At 44.4% G+C, this 24,613-nt stretch overlaps 1 protein-coding gene across 2 annotated transcripts in view; it reads left to right on the forward strand.

Moving 5' to 3' along the window:
* The window catches only part of HNF4A (hepatocyte nuclear factor 4 alpha), a 159,023-nt gene that overhangs the window by 101,879 nt on the left and 32,531 nt on the right, over nt 1–24,613 (forward strand). For both annotated transcript variants that reach the window (XM_030211758.1, XM_030211757.1), the window contains exons 2-3: nt 12,401–12,575; nt 15,271–15,365. In XM_030211758.1, coding sequence (XP_030067618.1) covers nt 12,401–12,575; nt 15,271–15,365 — 270 coding nt within the window. The remainder of the gene's footprint in view (nt 1–12,400; nt 12,576–15,270; nt 15,366–24,613) is intronic.

Raw genomic sequence — 24,613 nt, forward strand, 5'->3', positions numbered from 1 at the left:
ACTTGGTGCGCGTCCGTTACGCATTCCAGAAAAGAGCAAATATTTTTCAGACGCTCGTAGCGGACGCGTGCCAACATTGAAATTACCACAAGGGCGTTAACTCCAATTTGGCACGCGTCCGGCGCACGTAGGCGCCTACGTGGCTTAGTAAAAGTGCCCCTTAGATGGTTTTCTTCTGGTAGAGGAAAGGGCTTCTGAAGTTGGCTACTGTCAGGAGTGGCCCGAGCCAGAATCATGCCCTGGCTGATGGCCCTTACTATTCCTACCCCGTCCACTGCACCGCAGCCACTACAAGGGAGACTGATTTCTGCGCCTTTCTCTCTCGCTCCCTGTGAGGTTTCCCCATCCGCACAGCTCTCAGGATGGCCCCAGGCCGCTGCTGTCTTGTTTCTATGATAATAAAACCAGAATCACAGGGAAATGTCACATTTCTTTTCAAATGAAAGCAAATCGCTAGTGATTGACACCTTCTTAACAACACTTCAGGCCTTTGGTCCTCCCTCACAGGTCCAATAAAAAACAAGCTCAACCTGTAGTATGCTGAACACAGACAACTTTCATATCTAACGTTCTTATGACACGGGTGACTGTTTAAAAGAAGGAAAGTGCCTTCTGCTGGGGGGGAAATACTATGAGCCTTCGTTTAGTGTTACAGAGGGAAGGTTGAAAACATAATAATTCCTATGTGACATGATGACAGTGTCAACATTTGCAATGTTGTAGAAAATCCCCTTACTGTTTCACAGAAGAAATTTTCCAGAAATGTATTAATCCAATAAAAGGTCCTACAATTTATTGGTTTGAGAAAATATGATAAGAGTGTCACATTTATTGAAGGAATTACAAAGGCTTCCAGTAAATTCAAGAATACAGTTTAAAATGATTTGTATGGTGTATAAATCATTGTATGGCGAGTGTTCCGAGAAATTGATTAATTATTTGGATTTCCCTGCTTCCTTTACTTTGGCAAGGTCAGAGCGTAGTTTGACGTTGAATTATCCTACTTTTAAAGGTGTTTTTAAGAACAAAATCGGTATTGGAATCTTCTTTTTCATATCAGGGTGTTAAACTGCGGAATAATCTACCTTTGTCTATCAGGAGATTTTCGCTTTATTGTACTTTTAAAAGAGCATTAAAAACATTGTTGATCAGTGAGAGCGATATTTGTAAGAGTTAGTGAGAGTAAGACTTGGAATATCCTTTCCTTGATTGAAGGGATCTAATTTGTGATCTGCTTAGAATATAGCGGAATATAAGAGCATAATATAGTATTTGTTGACCAATATTTCATAAGTTAGAGGAACACACAGCGTAGTAATATATTATTGTCATTGGTGAAATGGTAAGAGGCAGGTACAAGCAAGTTATGTGCCAAAGGTTTTCTCTCTTTATAAGGCCAATTCTGTAAATTGGTGCCCCAGTCTAGGCACCCCAATGCCGAGAGCTTGGTGCCAATATTATAGCCAAAATATAGAACAGGAAAAGTTCTCTACGATGACGAATCACAGAAGGCAAAAGTAGAGACTAATAGACGATTCACCACTGGAGACGTGAGTCCAACAGTCTTTATTATATCAGAGATAACGACCCAACACAGGCCGTGTTTCGGGTCTATTAGTCTCTACTTTTGCCTTCCGCCAATATTATAGCATCATCTTGGCACCAAGATTCCGTTATTGAATACTAGTGTAAGGTTGGCATTGTAAGCCACATTGAGCCTGCAAAGAGGTGGGAAAATGTGGGATACAAATACAATAAATACATAAATAAATAAATTGGTGCAGCCATGGGTAGTCATGACCTCTTAGGCCATGTCAAAGGCAGGCATAAGTTAGGTGACACACGTGGGGGGGGCATAATCGAACGGCGCCGGCCATCTCCATGGGCGATCATCTATATGGCCGGCGCCACAAACCGCGGTCCCAAACCATATTATCGAAAAAGATGGCCGGCCATCTTTCGTTTTGATAATACGGTGGGGACCGCCCAAATGTCAGAGATGGCCGGGTTTGAGATAGTTGGCATCGGTTTTCGCCCATAATGGAAAACGAGGCCGGCCATCTCAAACCTGGCCAAATCCAAGGCATTTGGTCGTGGGAGGGGCCAGCATTTGTAGTGCACTGGTCCCCTTCACATGCCAGGACACCAACCGGGCACCCTAGGGGGCACTGCAGTGGACTTCACAAATTGCTCCCAGGTACATAGCTCCCTTACCTTGGGTGCTGAGCCCCACAAATCCCCCCAAAGCCCACTCCCCACAATTGTACACCATTACCATAGCACTTAGGGATGAAGGGGGGCACGACATTTGAGGCTGGCATAGAGGCTAGCAAAAAAATATTTTTTTTAAATTTTTTTTTTGGGTGGGAGGGGATTGGTGACCACTGGGAGAATATGGTCATCCCTGATTCCCTCCAGTGGTCATTTGGTCAGTTGGAGCACCTTTTTGAAGCTTGGTCTTGAAAAAAAGGGACCAAGTGAAGCCAGCGAAATGCTCGTCAAGGCCGGCTTTCTTTTTTCCATTATCTTGTGAAGCCGGCCATCTCAAAGCACGCCCCCACCCCGTCCCGCCTTCGCTACCATACCGAAACGCCCCCTTGAAGTTTGGCCGGCTCATCGATGGAAAGCAGTTGGCGCCAGCCAAAATCGTCTTTCGATTATACCGATTTGGCCGGCTTCAGGAGATCGCCGGCCATCTCCCGATTTGTGTCGGAAGATGGCCGGTGATGTCCTTCGAAAATAAGCTGGAAAGGGCCTCTTTAACCAAGCTGCGGCAAAAGGGGCCTGCGCTGGCATCGGCACGTGTTTTTGACATGCGCCAAGGTCCCATTTTATTGCAGCGGGTAAAAGGTAGGTCTTTCTTTCTTTTTTTGAGAAAATGACCATGCAGCAAGTGAAGCACTTGTCGCGTGGCCATTTCAGGGGGAACTCTTACCATCAACCATTGAGGTGGCAGTAAGGGCTCCTGTGCTAACCCGGTGGTAACCGGGCAGCGAGGGGGCACTGCCCAATTACCGCCGGGTACACAACAGTGCTACAAAAATTAATATATTTTTGTAGCGCTGGATATGATGATGCGCTGGGGTTGCTATGTGGGTAACTGGGAAACATGCCCTCGGCTCACCCATGATCTGTCCCTGTGTATGTCATAAGACTATGATATCACGTCTATATTTGTATTTACATTTAGGGGAAAAGACCTCAGATACCACAACTGCAGAGTATATTTTCAATTTGCTGTTTCAAGGCTCCATTTATCTTTCATCAGTCAATAAAAACCCCTAAAAGATTTATAGGAATAACAGTGAATATATTATATATCCTTCCACTAAAGGATCACATTACATTTAAAATATGCACCTTAGTTCATAAAATTATTGATGGAGATGCCCCATCGTACATGTCAGACCTTATAGATCTACCAGAGAGAAACAACAAAAGTTCATCACGTACTTTCTTAAACCTCCATTATCCCAATTGCAGAGGACTTAAATACAAATCAATACGTACATCTATACGATGGAATGAATTACCAACCACTATAAGAAAAACACGCGACCTGATGACCTTCCGGAAACTATTGAAGACTTACTTGCTCAAAAAAGCGTACAAAATGGATCCCTCATAACGATCTGACTCCTAAACTACACCAGACACAATTTTATATTGGAACTCTTTTATTTTGCCTATTTTATTTACACCCTAATTACCAATAATCATACCCTGTCCTGATATCATGTTTTGTTGTTATCCATTTACCCACTTCTTAATCAACATAATTTTCGTATGAACCTTAACAGCAATAATTCTGAAATTCTTCTCCGTTAGTACGATTGCCACAATATTCCTATGCACCTTATCTGTTATATATACTCTGATTCTCTATTCCATCAATGTGGTTGTAGTTGTATTATATTGTAAGCCACATTGAGCCTGCAAATAGGTGGGAAAATGTGGGATATAAATGCAGCTAAATAAATAAATAAAGTGTTGCTCAGTGGAAAAACACGTCTTCAGTTATAGAAAACAATATTTCTTCAGAAACTGCACTTATCTTAATATAGCCCAACGGGGCCTGTTTCACCCAAAATATATTTTAGTGCACACCCATTTCCTGGCCAATTAAAAAAATACCCCTTTTTCCAGATGCGGTAAAAAAAATGGCCTGCTGCATGCCACAAACACGTGACCACACTACCGCAGGCCACTTTTTACCGCACCTTAGTAAAAGGACCCCTCAGGGCCTTATTTTATAAAGGTTATTCTCCTAAATTTGCACTCCTGAAATGTATGCTCCTAATTTAGGAGCATAATCTATTTTGGAGCATACAGTACACTCGTAATTTAGGAGCATAAATTTTAGGAGCGTAAATTTAAGAGTATAAATTTTAGGAGCGTAAATTTAGGAGCATAACCTTTATAGAATAAGGCCCTTAGCCTTAGTAAATTGTCAAAGATGACAATTTAGAGCCCTGGTTCTCAAAGGCGCCCTTTTACTAAGCTGCGTAAGCGTCTACGTGCACCCAACGTGCTCCAAAATGGAGTTACCGCATGGCTACCGCGTGGCTCTTGCAGTAATTTCATTTTAGGTGCTCGTCTGATATGCGCAGCCGAAAAAATTATTTTTATTTTCTGCCACACGTAACGAACGCACGCCAAGTGGCATTGGGCGAACATAGGACATTCCTGCCCAGTTACCGCTTGAGACTTTACCGCTAAGTCAATGGCTGGCGGTAAGGTCTCAGACCCAAAATAAACGTAAAGGCAATTTTCATTTTGCCGCACGTCCAATTTTTAAAAAGGCGGGGTTTTTTTTACAGGTGCACCGACAAATGATTCTGCGCCAAGGGCGTAGCCAGACAGCAGATTTTGGGTGGGCCTAGGCAAGAATTGGGTGGGCACCAAGTGTTCTCCCCCCCCCCCCCCCCCCAAAAAAAAATGATCTCAGCTGGTGGGAAAACGCTTCTTTCCACCTTGGCAGCGGGCATGCACTGAAAACTGAGCATGCACAGGTGTCGGTGTCATGGAGAGTAGCGTTTTCGCTACCATCAGGGGGAAATCTTCAGCTGGAGGAGCTTGGGATTCCCACCAGTTACCACTAAACATGTGCTACTGTTGGGTGGGCCTGAGCCATAAATGGGCCCACCCAAGCCCACCTGTGGCTACGCCACTGTTCTGCGCACACCCAAACCCCATGCTTACACTACCGCAGGCCATTCTTCATCGCACCTTAGTAAAAGGACTCCAAAATTAGGAGGCTAAAGCCTTTGAATATCAGTTTCATTCTGGATATCCTGTAAACCAAATTAGCTAAGGGCTGTGCAAGACTAGTTTGAGAAATACTAAGACTGTCAGAAGAAAAACCTGCAGGAGAAAAGAGAAACCCTATCAGAAAGTAGAAAGCATGTGTCAGAGAAAAAAGGTAAAAAGAGCTGGTACACAGTGACCTGAGCATAAAAGAATGTTATTTTGTCCTTATCAGGAAAGACCTGTTGCTTTTTCAGTGTGTCATTCAGACATGTCAGATCTTTTGCACAAGGCTTTAAACAAACCTTTAGAACTAAGACATGTTGATGGAAGGTTATAAGACATGAGTTGTTTTTCTGTACAATCTGCCCGACATTCAAAACTATTTAACCGGTCAGGAATAGCTCCTGGACGCTTAAATAACATTTTAGCACCTAACTGCATATATTCACCGGTAGGTAACCCATTATCTGCCTCTGAATATCCGCGGTTAGCAGGGGCGTAGCCAGACTTTGGCAGGAGGGGGGACCAGAGCCCAAGGTGAGGGGGCACATTTTAGGCCTACCGACACTGGCGCCCCTCCCTGTCCCTTTCGACCCCCCCCCCCCCCCCGCCGCCACCACCAACCTTCCCCACCACCACCAGGTACCTTTGCTGGCGGGGGTCCCCAACCCCCGCCAGCTAAAGTCCCCTTCAGCATGTTCGCTGATCTGGATTCTGTTTCTGTGAGTCCTGACGTCCTGCACATTCCTACGTGCAGGACGTCAGGACTCACAGAAACAGAATCCAGATCAGCAACGCGCCAGACTCGGAGACCGGCGCTGAAGAGGACTTCGGCTGGCTGGGGTTGGGGACCCCCGCCAGCAAAGGTACCTGACGGCGGCGGCGGGGGAGGTCGAATGTGACGGGGGAGGGTCGGCGGCGAGAGGGTGAAAGCAGGGGGGCCAGGGCTAAATCTGCGGGGGCCCATGCCCCCGTGGCCCCACCTAGCTACGCCCCTGGCGGTTAGCAGCTAGCTGCTAACTGGTTATATCGTGAGACATAGCCGGTTAGACTCGGATATTCAGGCTATGTTTAGCGGGTAAAACAGGCCGCATAAATAGCAGGTCTATCTTTAACCGCTAAACACTTAGACACGCACCAACCCTTTAGTAAAAGGGCCCTTAATTGTGGCTCATCCTGACGCCTAACTTCGGGCTCTATAAACCAGAAGAATTCTATAATGTCACCAAGTCAAACTCAAAAAATGTAATAATAGTGAAGAGAGAACACTCCAGCCATCAAGCCAGTGGCGTAGCTACGGGGGGCCACAGGGGCCTGGGCCCCCGCAAATTTCATCTGGGCTGACGCTCCTTTACATGAAACTGAGAAGAAACGTCAGTGTGCACAGGAGGAGCAAGAAGAAAGAAGAGCAGGGCAGCGAACGCAGCTGCGCCGGAGACCGGCGCTGAAGAAGGCTTCGGCTGGCGGGGAGTGGGGACCCCCACCAGCACAGATATTTGTTTTTGCGGGGGGAGCGATGAGGAGGCGAGGCGTGGCAGTGGGGGGGGGCGACGGGGCGGCACTCAAAATGGGCCCCCAACCTCGGGCTCTGGCCGCCTACCACTGTAAGGTCTGGCTACGCCCCGGCCTCAGTTAGACCTAGATTTTTTTCTAACCTTTCTTTTTCTCCACAATGTTTGATTGCAGCAGCGGTGGACTGTTCTCACATTCACTAATATTACATTTATTGAGTGTGACTAACTTTGGGTGCCATTAAGATTGCATTTCCCCCTTCTGTGGCCTTGCTCTTGAAAATGAAAAACAAAAATTAAATACCCAAATGAAATGAAAGTATAATTGACAAAGGGGCCCTTTTACTAAGCTGCGGAAAAAAGGGGTCATGCGCTAGTGGTGGTCGCTGTTTTTGCTGTGCACTAGGGCCCCTTTTACCGTAGCGGGTAAAAAAGTTGGAAAAAAGAAATGGCCGTGCGGTAAGTTCGCACATGTCACGCAGCCATTTTGGGGAAGCTCTTACCTGGCAGTAACCGGGCAGTACATGACACTGTCCGTCGGGTAGCCCCCTGTGGAAACATTTTTTCCAATATTTCTGCTAGGACCGGAAATAGTGTGTGCTAGGGTTAGAATTACCGCCGGCACCAGGATTGGGCCGGCAGAAGTTCTGGGTTGCCACGCAGTAAGCCCTTTAATAAAAGTGCCCCATAGGAAATTAAACAAAACGAAAACTCTTGTCCTGCACACCCTAATTTTAATCTAGTTCAGTCAAAACAAATATGCAGTGAGGTTAATCAAAAAATCTTAAGCTTGGTGTCAGTGGATTCTTTGCTCACTGTAATATCTTTCATTGGATCAGCATATGAATTACCCAGAGCTGATGTATGGACTTCAAGAAAGCAAGACGAAGAGCAGACGTGTACCCCAAACAACAAAACAAAACAAAGAAGAAGAAAGGGGAAGACCAATGACGTTCCAACATGTGGTGTTTATTGTAAATCAATCAACATCGAGTAATGGGTTTTTTAAATTTGAAATTGATTGATTTATAATAAACACCATGTGTTGGAACCTCATTGGGCTACCCCTTGCTTCTTTCTTCTTTGTTTCGTGTGAACTTAAAGGACCACCTGGGTCACTCTTTTAGATGCCCTTTTACTAAGCCGCGTAAGCGTCTACGCGCGCCAAAATGGAGATACCGTCCGACTACCACGTGGCTCTTGCGGTAATTTCATTTTTGGCGCGCATCCGATACGCGCATCTGAAAAATATTTTTGATTTTCGGGAACGCGTAGGTCATTACCGCCTGGATTCTTTACTGCTAGGTCAATGGCTGGCGGTAAGGACTCAGACCCAAAATGGACGTGCAGTAATTCTGATTTTGCCGCACGTCCATTTTTGCCCAAAAAATTTTAAAAAGGCCTTCTTTACAGGGGCGCTAAAAAATGGATCGGCGCACGTCCTAAAACCCGCGCCTACACTACCGCAAGCCATTTTTCAGCACGCCTTTGTAAAAGGACCCCTTAGATGCCCTAAGCTTGGAGTTAAAAACTGCCGTATTTTCCGCCATGACCTCTGCTGTGCATGTTGTCAGCATGGAATTTTCAGTATTGAACTGGTGACACTTCCCTTTGTGGGATGTGTGTCAGGTATAACTTCCTTTTTTTTTTTTTTTTTTTAAACTTTATTTTTGTGTATAAACAACTTAGAAATACAAACTTTGACATCACTTTATACATCCTATAGACATCCCCTTTCCCTTCCCTCCTCCCCTCCCCCCCCCCCCCCCCCCCCCCCCCAGTCTCTTCATATTTCTATGGATCTCTGTGGTGTCTCTGCTTTTATACTCCATACTTCGGGCCCACAAAAAGGACCGAGTTTGCCAAGTGATGTCACCTCCGTGGTATTATCAATTGCGGAGCATCTAAGTCAATTCCCGCTTGGGATCTCCAAAGCTTATATTTGTCCCATATTTTGGTAAATTGGGGCAGCTGATTGTTCTTCATCCCTGTTAGCTTTGCCATTTGATACATATAGTCCATTTTATGTAAAACTTGGACAATTGGTGGTGCCAGCGATTGCTTCCAGGCGGCCGCCAATGCAATCTTTGCCGCTCCTAAAAACATGGAAGCCAAACGGTGAAGAGGTGTCAGAAGTCCGGGAGGGCGAAATTGCAACAAGCAGTAGTCCAGTGTTTGTGGATATTCTTTACCCAATATCTGTTTCAATAACTTAAGACATTCCTGCCAATACGGTTGTATCTTTGGGCATGACCACCATATATGTTTCATATCCCCCCTCACTTGACATCCCCTCCAACATTGATTCGAAGAGCCTGGAAACATTTTCGCTACTTTATGTGGGGTATAATACCATCGGTATAGGATCTAGGTATAACTTCCTTGATATTGCTCTTAGAATGGTGTTCCAGGCACAGTGTTAAGAATTCAGCTCAAGGTCTGAACGTTTTAAACTGCAGTACACTACAAGGAGGTTAGAAATAGCTTTCTTATCTGTAGGTTCTTCCCTGGAAGCAGTTAGCTTCTGGGGTGGATCTTGTCAGCTGTATTGTTCCCTTGCATTGCTGGTTCTCTGAAAAAAATAATTTATTTATTTATTTAACACAGTTATAGCCCACATTTTCCCACTTAGTTGCAGGCTCAATGTGGCTTACACAATACCATAAAGCTTCGGTTCAATAGCATAATGTATTCTTCCTTACCATGTATGTACACACATGGTATATATATAGACCATGAACTGTTCCATGTATGTTATGTTCCATCTATGTTACTATGTATGTACGCACCTTAACGCAACACCATTTGTAATTCTGTTACCCGGAAATGGCATCCGCCATTACGGCAAATGTAAGCCACACTGAGCCTGCAAATTGGTGGGAAAATGTGGGATACAAATGCTACAAATAAATAAATAAATAAATAATGAAGTAGAAAGCATGATAAGAAACATAAGTATAAGATACAAGGAATGAAGAGGGGGTGGTAATAAAAGTCTAGTTTTGTCCATATTTAGTTGTGTCGCAGGAAGTAAAAAGTTAATCTGGATCAGGGGGATAAGCCTTCTTAAACAGGATGGTTTTCAGTATTTTCCTGACGTTAAGGTGGTTACGGATAGATCTTACAGCTTTGGGCAAAGCGTTCTACAGTTGTGTACTTATGTAAGAAAAGATGCATAAGTAGATTTGTATCTAAGTCCATTACAGAATGTGGCACTGGTCCATAAGGAATCCAATGTTCATGACAATAAGAAGTTAAAAATGCAGGCGATGGGTAGTTATTGTTCCCAGAGGTGTTGTGCAATTTTCTTCCGCTCTGCAAGGCAGGACAGCTTTGAACTGCTCTGCTGTGCTCTTCCATCAAACAGTTCGGCCGTATTGCGCAACCGTTTTCAAAATGGACAACTGTTGTCTGCTACATTCAGGAGCTGAAACCTAGTGTCAAATGAACTGAAGGCTCCGTCGGCAAAAATCCGCTGTCCAGCAGCACAAATCCAGTGTCCAATGATGTGAGTGGAGGAGTAGCCTAAATTTTAATGCAAGCAAGCAGAAAGAGGCATGAGCGTTGCAAAATGTATGCGCGTTGTTATAGAATACGACCCAGTGCTTGTAAATCTACGCGCAGGGATTTACACCGGGTTTTTGTTGATGTAAATGGCTGTGCGTAATTTTAATGGCAGTGAGGTCCAGCTAGGCGTATTCTATATACTGCACGTACATCTAAGCTTTGCTTATAGAATACGCCTAGGTGGAAATGTTTACCGCGCAGATTTTTAAAGGTGTTATATATAGAATCCCCCCCCCCCCCCCCCCCCACTTAGCAGCTAACCAATGATATCATGCAATATAACCATCTATCCGTGAATATCCAGAACATCACCAGCTAAGTTTGGCAGCAAAATCAGGCTGCCCAAACAGCAGGCCTATCTTTGGCCACTATAAACTTAACTGGCTAGCACCAAACAACAGCTAAAAATGAGGGCTCATATTAGCCCTCTCCTCAAGTCACTTCACTGGCTTCCTATCCGTTTCCGCATACAATTCAAACTCCTCTTATTGACCTATAAGTGCATTCACTCTGCAGCTCCTCAGTACCTCTTCACTCTCATCTCTCCCTACATTCCTCCCCGGGAACTCCGTTCACTGGGTAAATCTTTCTTATCTGCACCCTTCTCCTCCACAGCTAACTCCAGACTCTGTTCCTTTTATCTTGCTGCACCATATGCCTGGAATAGACTTCCTGAGCCGGTACGTCAAGCTCCATCTCTGGCCGTCTTCAAATCTAAGCTAAAAGCCCACCTTTTTGATGCTGCTTTTAACTCCTAACCCTTATTCACTTGTTCAGAACCCTTATTTTATCATCCTCACTTTAATATTCCCTTATCTCTTGTTTGTCCTGTTTGTCTGTCCTAATTAGATTGTAAGCTCTGTCGAGCAGGGACTGTCTCTTCATGTTCAGGTGTACAACGCTGCGTACATCTAGTAGCGTTATAGAAATGATGAGTAGTAGTAGTAGTAAAAATAAACCAGATATTCAATGCTGGTCACCAGAAATGGCCCGTCATTGCATATCCGAGCTCAGCGCCAACCTCAGGAGTTAGCTGGGCCTGCCTCCCGTGGTCTGAATGTTGGCCCCATATTTTTTAAAGTCTAACTAGAGGACATGAATTGAGGTTGAAGGGGGGCAGGCTCAGGAGTAATGTCAGGAAGTATTTTTTCACAGAAAGGGTGGTGGATACATGGAATGCCCTCCTGCGGGAGGTGGTGGAGATGAAAACGCTAATGGAATTCAGATATGTGTGGGATAAACACAAAGGAATCCTGTTTAGAAGGAATGGATCTGCGTAATCTTAGCGGAAATTGGGTGGTGACGCCAGTAACTGGGAAGCAAAACCAGTGCTGAGCAAACTTCTGTGGTCTGTGCCCTGATCGTGACTGAATAGACTGGAGTGTAAGTTTTAAAGTGCTTTGATCTTAACTTCAGAACTTTTAGTACAAGAACAGTGCTGGGCAGACTTCTACGGTCTGTGCCCTGAGAATGGCAAGGACAAATCAAACTCGGGTATATATAGAAAGGTATCGCATATCAAGTAAAATGAATTTATCTTGTTGGGCAGACTGGATGGACCGTTCAGGAATTTATCTGACGTCATTTACTGTGTTACCATGTTACTCTTTGGGGTTCTACATGGAATGTTGCTACTAATTGGGATTCCAGAATCTTGTAGCTCTTTAGGATTCCAGAATCTTCAGAACTTTTAGTACAAGAACAGTGCTGGGAAGACTTCTACGGTCTGTGCCCTGAGAATGGCAAGGACAAATCAAACTCAGGTATACATATAAAGTATTGCATATCATGTATTATCAGTTTATCTTGTTGGGCAGACTGGATGGACCATACAGGTCTTTATATGCCATCATTTACTATGTTACTATGTAACTGCTTCCCAACCCCACCTCTAGGAACACTTCAGTTCAGTCCAGGTAAATTTACACAAGTGCAGGCTGTGTCTATGATGTTACGTAATGTACCTAGCCTATTTTTCTGCTTTGCATACAGAAATGCTTTTTTAAAACTCCCCTGTTACAGTCTAATTGGACTTTTTCAAAATGTCTGTCTTCTCCCTTTGGTGTTCACAGATGCATCTCCTTCAGAAACAGCAAATATCACCACCTCAAATACCATTGGCATTGGCTCATTGTGTGCAATCTGTGGTGACAGAGCTACTGGAAAACACTATGGAGCTTCAAGCTGTGATGGGTGCAAAGGTTTCTTCCGAAGAAGTGTTAGGAAAAATCACATGTATTCCTGCAGGTAAGAGCAGGATTCTGTGCTACAGATGGACTCACTCATTCAGAAAGGGCCTAGTTTCAAACTTAATTACATTTATTTATTTATTAGGCATACATTTATTTATTAAGATTTGGCTCACGCCTTTTTCAGATGAAGTTGAGATGAGTCATTCCAAGTACAACACACTACAGTGATTGCAGAGTGTTTGTACGTGACCCCTGAAGCAGGTGGTTTACCGGTCGAAACACAGACCCATGTCGGGTCTTTTTGCTGGTGCTATAAGAAAGTGGTTTTCTCAGCAACTCCCGACCTGCGAGTCGTGTGTCATCCTCTACTGTTTTGGTGCTTTTTCAATACATTGGATAGAGCATATTTGCAAGGGGGCATGCACAAGGGTGGAGCCAATCTATTCAAGATATGCTCTACTTCAATCTATAATTCCATCAATATTTCTTTCAAACACAGTCCGCTGTATTCAGGAAACCTAGCGTTCTTAAAAGGATCTATCAGATCAGCGCACCTTCCCCTAATAAGTCTAAATGAGCCTAGCATATGTCAAAAGGGGTGTAACGCAATCCTCATCAATCCTTAATTATATATTTTCAACTTTTTTTTTTCTTTTTTCTTTTCTTATTTCTTATTTATCTCTTATTTCCTTTGATCGATTATAGATAATATTAAACTTCTTCAGCTTATTGCACATAGCATTTCATAATTTCATAGTATACTAAATTACTTAGCTTTCAATTTCACAATCATATTTCTGGAGACCAGATGTCAACCTGCCTTCTATTTAAATGCATAAGTTATAGAATTACTATACATTCAGGGCTTTTTTTGTGGGGGTACTTGGGGGTACTGAGTACCGGCACCTTTTCCATTGTCTGCTAAAATTGACCCAAGGACCCCAAGTTTTAATGAAAGAGCTCAGGCTCTACACACCAATTCTGCCTTGTCATAGGTTTCTGTGACTGGTTGCAGGGGGCCTGGCTATTGTGGGGTGGATCCCTCAGTGATCACCCCACCCTTGAAGGGTGGCCTAGCATTTGAGTACCAGCACCTTTTTTGCTAGAAAAGAAGCACTGTATACATTACACTCGTATCTCAATAGCAAAATTCTGCACTTCATGGGCTAGATTCTATATTTCATGCCTAAAAAAATTGCCAGCAAAAAAATAGGCCACCAAATTTCCACGCTTTTTGTAGAATACGCCACGCACCTGTCCGCATGGTGGAAATGCTGACACCTAAATTAGGCATGGACAGGGTTATTCTATAGCAACACACAGATTTTAGAAATGCCCACAACCCACTCATTCCACGTCCATGGCCACGTCCCCTTTTCAACCGTGCAACTTAGAACTTATGCGCATCACATTACAGAAAGTTCCATGCAGAACTCAAGGCATATTCTACAATAATGTGCATGACCTAATTGGTTAACTAATTAATCAGCACAGAGAACTGGATGTTAACCAATTATCACCACTAATTGGAATGAATTAGAATTTATGCATGCTACTGGCTAAGACTATTCTGTAAAGTGGTGCGCACAAATTCTAATGTCCGCTGCCAAAAAGGAGGCATGGCCATGGGCGTGAAATGGGTGGTTTCATGGGCATTCCAAATATTTGCATGCAGTTTTACTTGGCGTAAATGGATGTACCTAATGGCATGGCCACTAGGTGTATTCTGTAAACCTGCTAGACATATTCTTGCACTGTTTCTAGAATACGCCTGGATGGAAAATTTTTGGGTGCTGATTTTTTAGGTACCATGAATAGAATCTAGTCCTAGGAGGGAATTCAATAAAACACATCGAAACTTGGGCACTGAAAAAATTCAGTGCTAAGCGCTGTTCTATAGAGGGTACGTGCCTGATATAAAATAGCGTTTACCGTGGATCCTATGCCTAACTTTTGGATGCCACACTTACGCCTGCTGAAACCTGGTGTAAATGCTGGCTCCCAAGTTAGACGCAGTTAGGCAGTATTCTGTAATTCCGCTTGCAACATTTCAGAATGCCCCTGACAAGCCCACGGCCACACTCCGAGATATGCGCTGTGGGAGTTAGGTACGGTGCCTTACAGAATAGCAATGCATCCAGGTGTGCATGTACATTTTAATGAGTACCAATTAGCATCAATAATTGATTTATTTTATTTATTTATTTTCTGCATTTATATCCCACATTTTCCCACCTCTTTGCAGGCTCAATGTGGCTTACAAACACCGTAGTGGCGATCGCCATTTCCGGAATCAGAAATACAGAAGAATGTTCCAATCAGAGTATATAGAGTACACAGTAAATTAGAATAAAATCGGTAATCAATACATTTCAGGTGCTGAAATCAAGGGTAGTGAAAAGCGTTCCAATAATGACAATGCGATAAAGTAACCAAAATGAATTGATTGTTAGCACCCAATTTTTGATGGTTCAGAGCTCATTATCCAATTTATTTGCACGAGCATCTCGGATGCGCGCCCCCAACTTTGGGTGCCAGATGTAGAATCCAGGGGTTAGTGCATCCTGATGGTTACCTGATGTGCCAGCAGTTAGGCTGCACTAATTCACATGTTAAATGCTTAGTTCAGGTTTGTAAAAGGGTCCCTTGGTTGATGTTTCCGCACTATTTTCAAAATGCAGGACATGCCTAAACGTTACTACTGTACTGTCACGTTCCCATAATCCACACTTTTCTCCCTGCTGTCCTAGGTTTAGCAGGCAGTGCATTGTGGATAAAGACAAAAGAAACCAGTGTCGATACTGCAGGTTAAGAAAATGCTTCCGAGCTGGTATGAAGAAGGAAGGTGAGTTTCCAAAATATTATCTTTGTCACAGCCTAAGTGGATTTACTTTACCCTTCCCATTCAACATAGGGAAATCTATTTCAAAAAGAACTGAAAATGGCTGGCAAATATTTTTATTTAATTTAATATGGCATCTAGAACCCTCTTAACCCCAAAGAGTTCAAAGCCCGGTGGCTAAAATGATTGTTGATTGCTTTATACTAGTCTACATAGGAATTCTTGTATACAGATTATAGAGCAGAAATCAGAAGTTCAAATCAGCTGAACATTTTGAAATGATTACAGTGCACACTGAAACTATGTACTATGAGGGCAATTCTATAACAATGCACCTATTTTGGAGCCAAGAAAGTGCCTATCTAGAGTCTGTTTTATAAAAGAAAGAAGCAGTACAAATACACGCATATAATTTTTGGTGCAACCACTTACGTCTTACGTCAGCCATAGAGCTGTTTTAAATGCTCACATCTAGAGTGGAGGAATGCCCTAGTGGTTAGAGCAATCCAGAGGTGGCCAATTCAAATCCCACTGCTGTTCCTTGTGATCTTGGGCAAGTCACTTAACCCTCCATTGCCTCAGGTACAAACTTAGATTGTGAGCCCTCCTGGGACAGAGAAATATCCAGAGTACCTGAATGTAACTCACCTTGAGCTACTACTGATAAAAGGTGTGACCAAAATCCAAATAAATAAATAAAATAGGCAAAAAAAAAATGCACATGAATGACAGCATTCTAGAATTTACACGCATAACTGTGTACTCTGCCCAGAATCTGCCCACCTTCAAACTATGTGCCACTGTCACCTTATTTAGAATAGTACACATTGCTGGATTATTTGAGTTTCTTCATGTATGTGCTAGAATTCTGGTCATTCACACTTGTTCTTAGTGCCTAAGGACCCTTTTTATGAAGATATGGCAAAAGGGGGCCTGCACCTGCATCGGTACTTGTTTTTGAAGCACACTGAGGCCCTCATTTACCGCAGCAGGTAAAAGGCAAGTCTTTCTTTTTTTTTTTCAGGATATGGCCGTGCAGCAAGTGAAGCATGTCACGCAGCCATTTCCGGAGAAGCATTTACTGTCACCCATTGAGGTGGCAGGGCTGCCGAGAGGGGGAGACAGGGGGGACAAAATTCCCCGGGCCCGGGCCTCTGGGGGGGGGGGGGCCCGGACCTGCCGCCGCAGTCCGGCCCGCCTGCCCTCTGTCGCTCCCTGGCATTGAACTTAAGCATCTCACCTTTGAAAGCGCAGCAAGCAGCGGCAGGCGACTCCTTCCTTCCGTGTACTGCCCTCGCCTGACGTAACTTCCGCGAGGGCAGGGCACGGAAGGAAGGAGTGGTCTGCCGCTGCTTGCTGCGCTTTCGAAGGTGAGGCACTTAAGGTCAGTGCAGAGGGCCCGGGGGTGGAGAGAGGGCCCGGTGGCGGGTGGAGGGGGGGCCCGGCGACCTCGGGTGGGGGGGGGCCCTGGGGGCGGCCTTGTCCCGGGCCTGGCCCAGTCTCTCGGCGGCCCTGTGAGGTGGTGGTAAGGGCTCCCGTGCTAACCTAGTGGAAACCGAGCAGCGGTAACTGGGTAACACCAGCACTACAAAAATGTTACCACAGGCCCTTTTCCGATCCCATTTGGAAAAAAGAGCCCCTTTCCCAGACGCAGAAAAAACTGGCCTGGCGCATGCCAAAAACACGCGCCTACACTACCGCTGACCACTTTTTGCCACTGCTTAGAAAAGGAACCCCTAAATTCTATATATGGCTCTAAAAAAATTATCGCCGAAAAGAAAATTCTATAAACTATGCTTAAAGTTAGGCATGTCTTATAGAATATCGCTTATGCCCGGGAACTGTGACTACATTTAGGCGTGGCCATTTACACCAATGGAAACACGGTTCAAATGCTCATGCCTAAATTAGCTGTGGATCCCGCCTTGTTCTATAATTACATATGTAACTGAAAGGGATGACTTTCCTATTTCCACGCCCTCTTTTTTGACTCATGTGTAAAATTTAGGCAAGGATCCTGCACCCAAATTTACATGCGTATATTTTAATTAATTCTAATTAGTGCTAATAATTGCTATTAAAAAGCCAATATCAGCGCTAATTAGCTCGTTATTCAATTAAATTCCGCACACAATTTTTATTGCTTTGTATAGAATTAGGCTGTAATTGCATAGCCTGATATGGGGCGGGTTATTTGTATTAGTAAATTGCTATACCGCCTCAACTGACTTGCAGAGCGAAGTGATGTACACACTAATTAAATTTAAAAAAGGAACTACAATTAAAAATAGGAAAGGCAAAATACATGAATTAACCTAAAGTGTTGGGATTCAGAAGTCGTCAAACCCGAGTCAAAAGTCATAGGCCTGTATTAACAGCCAAGTCTTTAGCAAAGACTTACCCCTGATATTCAGTGATATTTAACCGGCCAGAATGGGTTAAATAGCGCTTAACCGGCTGAATATCCTCAGTTAGCAGCTAGAAAATAGCTGTAATTATAGAACAAGGCGGGATCCACAGCTAATTTTTAAAATCGGATTAGCAGCCATTTTTGGCCATGTGAAAACATAAGATATCTTTGGCCAGTTTAAAGATAACCGGCTACATAGTAACATAGTAGGTGATGGCAGAAAAAGACCTGTACGGTCCATCCAGTCTGCCCAACAAGATAAACTCATATGTGCTACTTTATATGTATACCTGACCTAGATTTGTATCTACCATTTTCAGGGCACAGACCGTAGTAGTCTGCCCAGCACTAGCCCCGCCTCCCAACCACTAGCTCCGCCTCCTAACCACCAGTGCTGCCCCCCCAATCTCTGCTAAGCTTCTGAGGATCCATTTCTTCTGAACAGGATTCCTTTAGTCTGAATATTGACTTAGCCAGTTATCTTTAAACCGCAGAAAATGGACGTGCAGCAAAATGAAAAGTGGCACACATCCATTTTGGGCCTGAGACCTTACCGTCACCCATTCACTTAGCAGTAAGGTCTCACACATTAACCGGGCGGTAATCATCAGCATTCATACAATGCCGATTACTACCCGGGTAGCGCCGTGTGCTGGAAAATAAAATATATTTTCCAGCGTGCGTACTGGACACGCGTAAAAAACTAAATTACCACTCGGGCCATGCAGTAGCCAGGCAGTAGTTCCAAATTGGCACACATTGGGCGCACATGGAGGGGAATAATCGAACAGGGACGACCATCTCTAAGGGTGCTCATCTGTAAGGACGCCGCCGCAAAGGGGCGGGGAAACCCGTATTATGCAAACAAGATGGGCGTCCATCTTTCATTTTGATAATACAGTCGGGGACGCCCAAATCTCAACATTTAGGTCGACCTTAGAGATGGTCGACCTAAATGTTGAGATGGTCGACCTTAGAGATGGTCGTCCCCGGTTTTCGGCCATAATGGAAACCAGGACACCCATCTCAAAAACGACCAAATCCAAGGCATTTGGTCATGGGAGGAGCCAGCATTCGTAGTGCACTGGCCCCCTGATATGCCAGAACACCAACCGGGCACCCTAGGGGGCACTGCAGTGGACTTCACAAATTGCTCCCAGGAGCATAGCTCCCTTACCTTTGGTGCTGACCCCCCTACCCCCCCAAAACCCACTCCCCACAACTGTGCACCACTACCATAGACCTAAGGGGTGAAGGGGGGCATTTACATGTGGGTACAGTGGGTTTTGGGTGGGTTTTGAAGGGCTCACATTTACCAGCACAAGTGTAACAGGTAGGGGGGGATGGGCCTGGGTCCACCTGCCTGAAGTGCACTGCAGCCACTAAAACTGCTCCAGGGATCTGCATACTGCTGTCAGGGAGCTGGGTATGACATTTGAGGCTGGCAAAAAAAACGTTTTTAATTTTTTTGAGGGTGGGAGAGGGTGGGGGACCCCTGGGTGAGTAAGGGGAGGTCATCCCCGATTCCCTCCGGTGGTCATCTGGTCAGTTTGGGCACCTTTTTGAGGCTTGGTTTTGAAAAAAATGGACAAAGTCGACCAAATGCTCGTTAGGGACGCCCTTCTTTTTTCCATTATCGGTCGAGGACGCCCATCTCTTAAGCACGCCCCAGTCCCGCCTTCGCTACGCCTCCGACACGCCCCCGTGAACTTTGGTCGTCCCCGCGACAGACTGCAGTTGAGGGCACGCAAAATCGGCTTTCGATTATGCCGATTTGGGCGACCCTGAGAAAAGGACGTCCATCTCCCGATTTGTGTCGAAAGATGGGCACCCTTCTTTTTCGATTATGTCCCTAATAGGCACCACGTGGCTCAGTAAAAGGGCCCCTTTGTGCATATCAGCCATTATGCTAAATCTGCTCAAGCAGAATTGATATATGGAGAAGGAATGTTCTAACGCTAATATTCCAAGCTATTTGTACTTGTTTCTCAATTAGGAGTGTAAAATAGTGATTTATTTTTACTAGAAAAAAAATGTTAAATTGGAGATTCCGTGGCAAACTCAGCATGTGCAGAACTGCAGAAGCCGAGATCTTTGCCTACAGCCAAGGTACATCCTTCGGAAATGCAGTTAGAAAATGTGGCCCAGTTTCAGAGCTAATTAAACCATCACGGGGCAGGATGCTTCTCCAGAGCTGATTAGAACGTGGCTGAAGGGCAGGAGGATTTTCTCCAGAGCGTGGCCGTGTTTTGTTAGAAGCTTCCCTGATGTCTGTTAATATTCAATAGAAGTTACATTGGGTCCATGACCAGCTAATACTAAGCAAACATTTAGAAACTGCCAGGCCATGACTGAACTCAGGCCCCATCCCTAGATAACAAACAGCATAACCTTGAGATCTCCGTTTACAACAGCTGAGTGCAAGAGCCTCATTTCAGTAAAGCTTAGTCATTTGTTTTAGCAAGCTAAATTTAGCATATTGGATATGTAGATACTAAGCAGTGAAGATAAATCCTATAGGGGGGTCTTAGAGCTGAAAAGCAGTTTGTATGTGGTAATTCCTATGTTAAACATGAAAGGGGATGTGAAACGGGCAAGGAATGTGCCTTACAGTTAACGTGGAGGTGGTTACCACATGTTAACTGTTAAGAACATACAAAATGCCCTCCTGGGTCAAGCCAAGGGTCCATTTAGCCTAGTATCCTGTTTCTTCAACAGCGGCCAGTCCCGGTCGCAAATGCCTGGCAGAGTCCCAAAAAGAAGCAAGATTCCATGCTATTTAATTCCAAAGATAAGCAGTGGCTTCCCCCTGGTCTACATTAATAATAGCTTATGGACTTTTCCTCCAGGAATTTGTCCAAACCTTTTTAAAACCCAGCGGCAATAGCTGCTTCTAACACTTGCTCCATCGATGAGTTCCAGAGCTTAACTATACATTGAATGAAAAAAGAATTTCTCCTATTTGTTTAAAATGTACTATTATGTCAGTTCATGGACTATCCTCCGGTCTTTGTACTTTTTCTAAGAACAAGCAATCAATTCACATTTACCTATTCCACTCCATTCAAGAGCAGCAGTTAATACCATCTCAAGAGATATAGATAACTTCATCACATTATATGCGGTTTTCTCTGCATTGATTGCAGGGTTGAAAGCTGGGAACACCAGGGGCGTAGCCAGACACCCAATTTTGGGTGGGCCTGGGCCAAAGATGGATGGGCAGAAGAACCCTGTCCCATCCCACAGATGATTTGGCCTCTCCTTCTCTCACTTGCATGCCATGTGGTGTCTCAAACATCCCCCCTCTCCCGCATACCTTTTAAATAGCAGATTTTCACCAGCAGCGAACAGCAACTAAAACACACTGCTCATGTTGGCCCCACAGCCTTCTCCCTGATGTAACTTCCTGTTTCCGCATAGGCGGGAATATGTCAGAGGGAAGGCTGTGGGGTCAGTGCGAGTAGTATATATTAGTCGCTGCTTGTTGCAGACGAAGATCTGCTATTTACAAGGTACGCAGAAGGGACCTTTGTTGAGAGTTTTCAGCTGCTGGGGTTTGAGAATCCCTGCCAGCCACATCATAGCTGTGCTGCTACCGAGTGGGCCTGGGCCCACCCAGGCCCACCCTTGGCTACGCCACTGGGGAACACCCCCAGGTAACACAGAGGTTCTGCAGTTATCATACCTTAATGTTGTCTATTGCCGCCCAGCAACTGTAAACTTTTAGTGCAGTTTAGTAAACGGGCCTCATAATGATTCTCTTTCCAGGCTCATTACTTTTTAAAATTATTCTCTCCATCACTAACAACCAACGAGATGAGTCTTGTTCATAGATTGGGAAACAGTTCTCATCCTTGTAAGATTAAAAAAAAAAATGTTGTCAAGAAAAAAATAAATACACATCACATCATGGGGGTAATTTTCACTAAGGGCTAGATTTATTTATTTATTAGGATTTATTTACCGCCTTTTTGAAGGAATTCATTCAAGGTTTGGACAAGTTCCTGGAGGAAAAGTCCATAGTCTGCTGTTGAGATGGACATGAGGGAAGCCACTGCTTGTGCTGGGATTGGTAGCATTGAATGGTGCTACTTTTTGAGTTTCTGCCAGGTACTTGTGACCTGGATTGGCCACTGCTGGAGGCAGGAAACTGGACTAGATGGACCACTGGTCTGACCCAGTATGGCTGTTCTTATGTTCTTAAGTTCTTACAATACCAACACAAAACACAATAAAACATTTTAATAGACAGCATAGGGTGTAAGCAAAGATGGAACATACAAATAGATAAGATTAGAAAATAAGGGGACTAAAAAAAAAAGTTGCACGAGGTCTGAAAAGTGCTTGAATAGTATCTTGGCTAGGGTAGGAGTGGATAAACATGTCTTGCTATAGTAAGTGCAGCCAGTGTCACTCCCTGTGTGTGTGTGTGTGTGTGTGTGTGTGTGTGTGTGTATGACTAACAAGCTAGTTACTTCTTCCATTAAAGCCTGGGTGAAGAGCCAAACTTTCACCTGCTTCTTGAAGTAGAGATAGTCTTGTATTAAAGGAAGCCTTTCAGGGAGTGCATTCCAAAGTGTAAGGGCTGCTCTTTGCATCAGGTGTTCAGCGCTGCATGCGTCTGGTAGCGCTATACAAATGCTAATAATAATAATAATAATAATACTCTAGAGAAGACTCCCTGGCAGGTATTACTTTGCGTGATGTCCTTATTAAAACATAGTACCATTTTACTGCACACTAATGTTCATTAATGTGAGCGATTTATGACTGGTCTCATGCTATGCAATAGGATAATAATGGGCTCATTCTCGAAAGAGAAGGGACGTCCATCTTTCGACATAAAACGGAAGATGGACGTCCTTCTCCCAGAGATGTCAAAATCAGTATAATCGAAACCCGATTTTGGATGTCTCCAACTGAAGTCCGTCGCAAGGACGTCCAAATTTCAAGGGGCCGTGTTGGAGGCATAGCGAAGGCGTGACTTGGGCGTGCCTAACACTTGGAAGTTTTGACCCATAATCAAGAAAAACAAAGGCGTCCCTGACGAACACTTGGACATTTTCACCCGGACGTGTTTTTTTAACAAATAAGGCACAAAAAGGTGCCGGAAATGACCAGATGACCACCAGAGAGAATCGGGGATGACCTCCCGTTACTCCCCCAGTGGTCACTAACCCCCTCCCACCCTCAAAAAACATGTTTAAAAATATGTCGTTCCAGCCTCAGATGTAATACTCAGGTCCGTGACAGCACATGCAGGTCCCAGGAGCAGTTTTAGTGGGTACTGCAGTGCACTTCAGACAGGTGGACCCAGGCCCATACCCCCCTACCTGTTACGTTTGTGGAGGAAACAGCGAGTTCTCCAAAACCCACCACAAACCCAAATACAGGTGCCCCCCTTGACCGTAAGGGCTATGGTAGTGGTGTACAGTTGGGGGGTAGTGGGTTTTGGGGGACTCACTCAGCACACAAGGTAAGGGAAAGGGAAAGGAAATGGGACTGATATACCACCTTTCTGAGGTTTTTGCAACCTCAGAAAGCGGTTTACATATATTCAGGTACTTATTTTGTACCAGGGGCAATGGAGGGTTAAGTGACTTGCCCAGAGTCACAAGGAGCTGCAGTGGGAATCGAACTCAGTTCCCCAGGATCAAAGTCCACTGCACTAACCACTAGGCTACTCCTCCACACCTGGGAGCATTTTATGAACTGCACTGCAGTGCCCCCTAGGGTGCCTGATTGGTGTCCTGGCATGTCAAGGGGATCAGTGCACTACAAATCTTGGCTCCTCCCACACCCAAATAGCTTGCATTTGGACGTAATTGGCATGGACATCTTTGGTTTCGAAAATCACCGAAAGTCAGAAACGTCCATGTCTAGGGACGTCCAAATCTAGGGACGTCAAAATTTAAGGATTTAGACGTCTGTGACGGTATTTTCGAAATGAATGATGGACGTCCATCTTGTTTTGAAAATACGGGTTTCCCCTCCCCTGGATTTCGCCATTTTGCGAGGACGTCCAAATCGCAACTTGGACGTTTCTTTCGAAAATGCCCCTCCACGTCACACTAACGGTGTTAGAGAGCAGTAAAGCATTAGCACACTTTGGTAAATCTAATGTTAAGTCATATTAATGTAATGTGGCCTTCTTATACCCTCCTTCATTTATCGTGGGTAATTGATCTTTCAAACTGGCTAAAGGGAGATCGATATAAAACCAATTGCTTTTCTTGCCCCACTTTTTTATGTAGTAAACTTCCAAACGAGAAATGACAGAGATGCATAAACAAAGTATTAGCTTGTATGTATGCAAGTTTCTCCCTGACCCAAACACTCCACTGGGAATGTCTTCATGAAGCTGTGTCGTTATATTTACCACTCTGCTCAGAGCAATTGTCAAACACAGGGGTCAGTGGAGGAGTGGCCTAGTGGTTAGAGTGGTGGACTTTGGTCCTGGGCAACTGGGTTCGATTCCCACTGCAGGCACAGGCAGCTCCTTGTGACTCTGGGCAAGTCACTTAACCCTCCATTGCCCCAGGTACAAATAAGTACCTGTATATAATATGTAAGCTGCATTGAGCCTGCTATGAGTGGGAAAGCGCAGGGTACAAATGTAATAAAAAGTAAAATAAGAACATATACATTGCCATCCTGGGATAGACCAAAAGTCCATTAAGCCCAATATGCTGTTTCCAAAAGTGACCAATCCAGGTCCAAGTACCTGGCAAGATTCCAAAAGAGTAAAACAAATTTTATGCTGCTTATCAAAGGAATAAGCAGTGGATTTTCTCAAGTTCATCTTAATACTGGCTTATGGACTGTGTTCAGATTTTTTCTT

The sequence above is a fragment of the Microcaecilia unicolor genome, chromosome 8 (assembly GCF_901765095.1).
Source record: "Microcaecilia unicolor chromosome 8, aMicUni1.1, whole genome shotgun sequence".
NCBI lineage: Eukaryota > Metazoa > Chordata > Amphibia > Gymnophiona > Siphonopidae > Microcaecilia > Microcaecilia unicolor.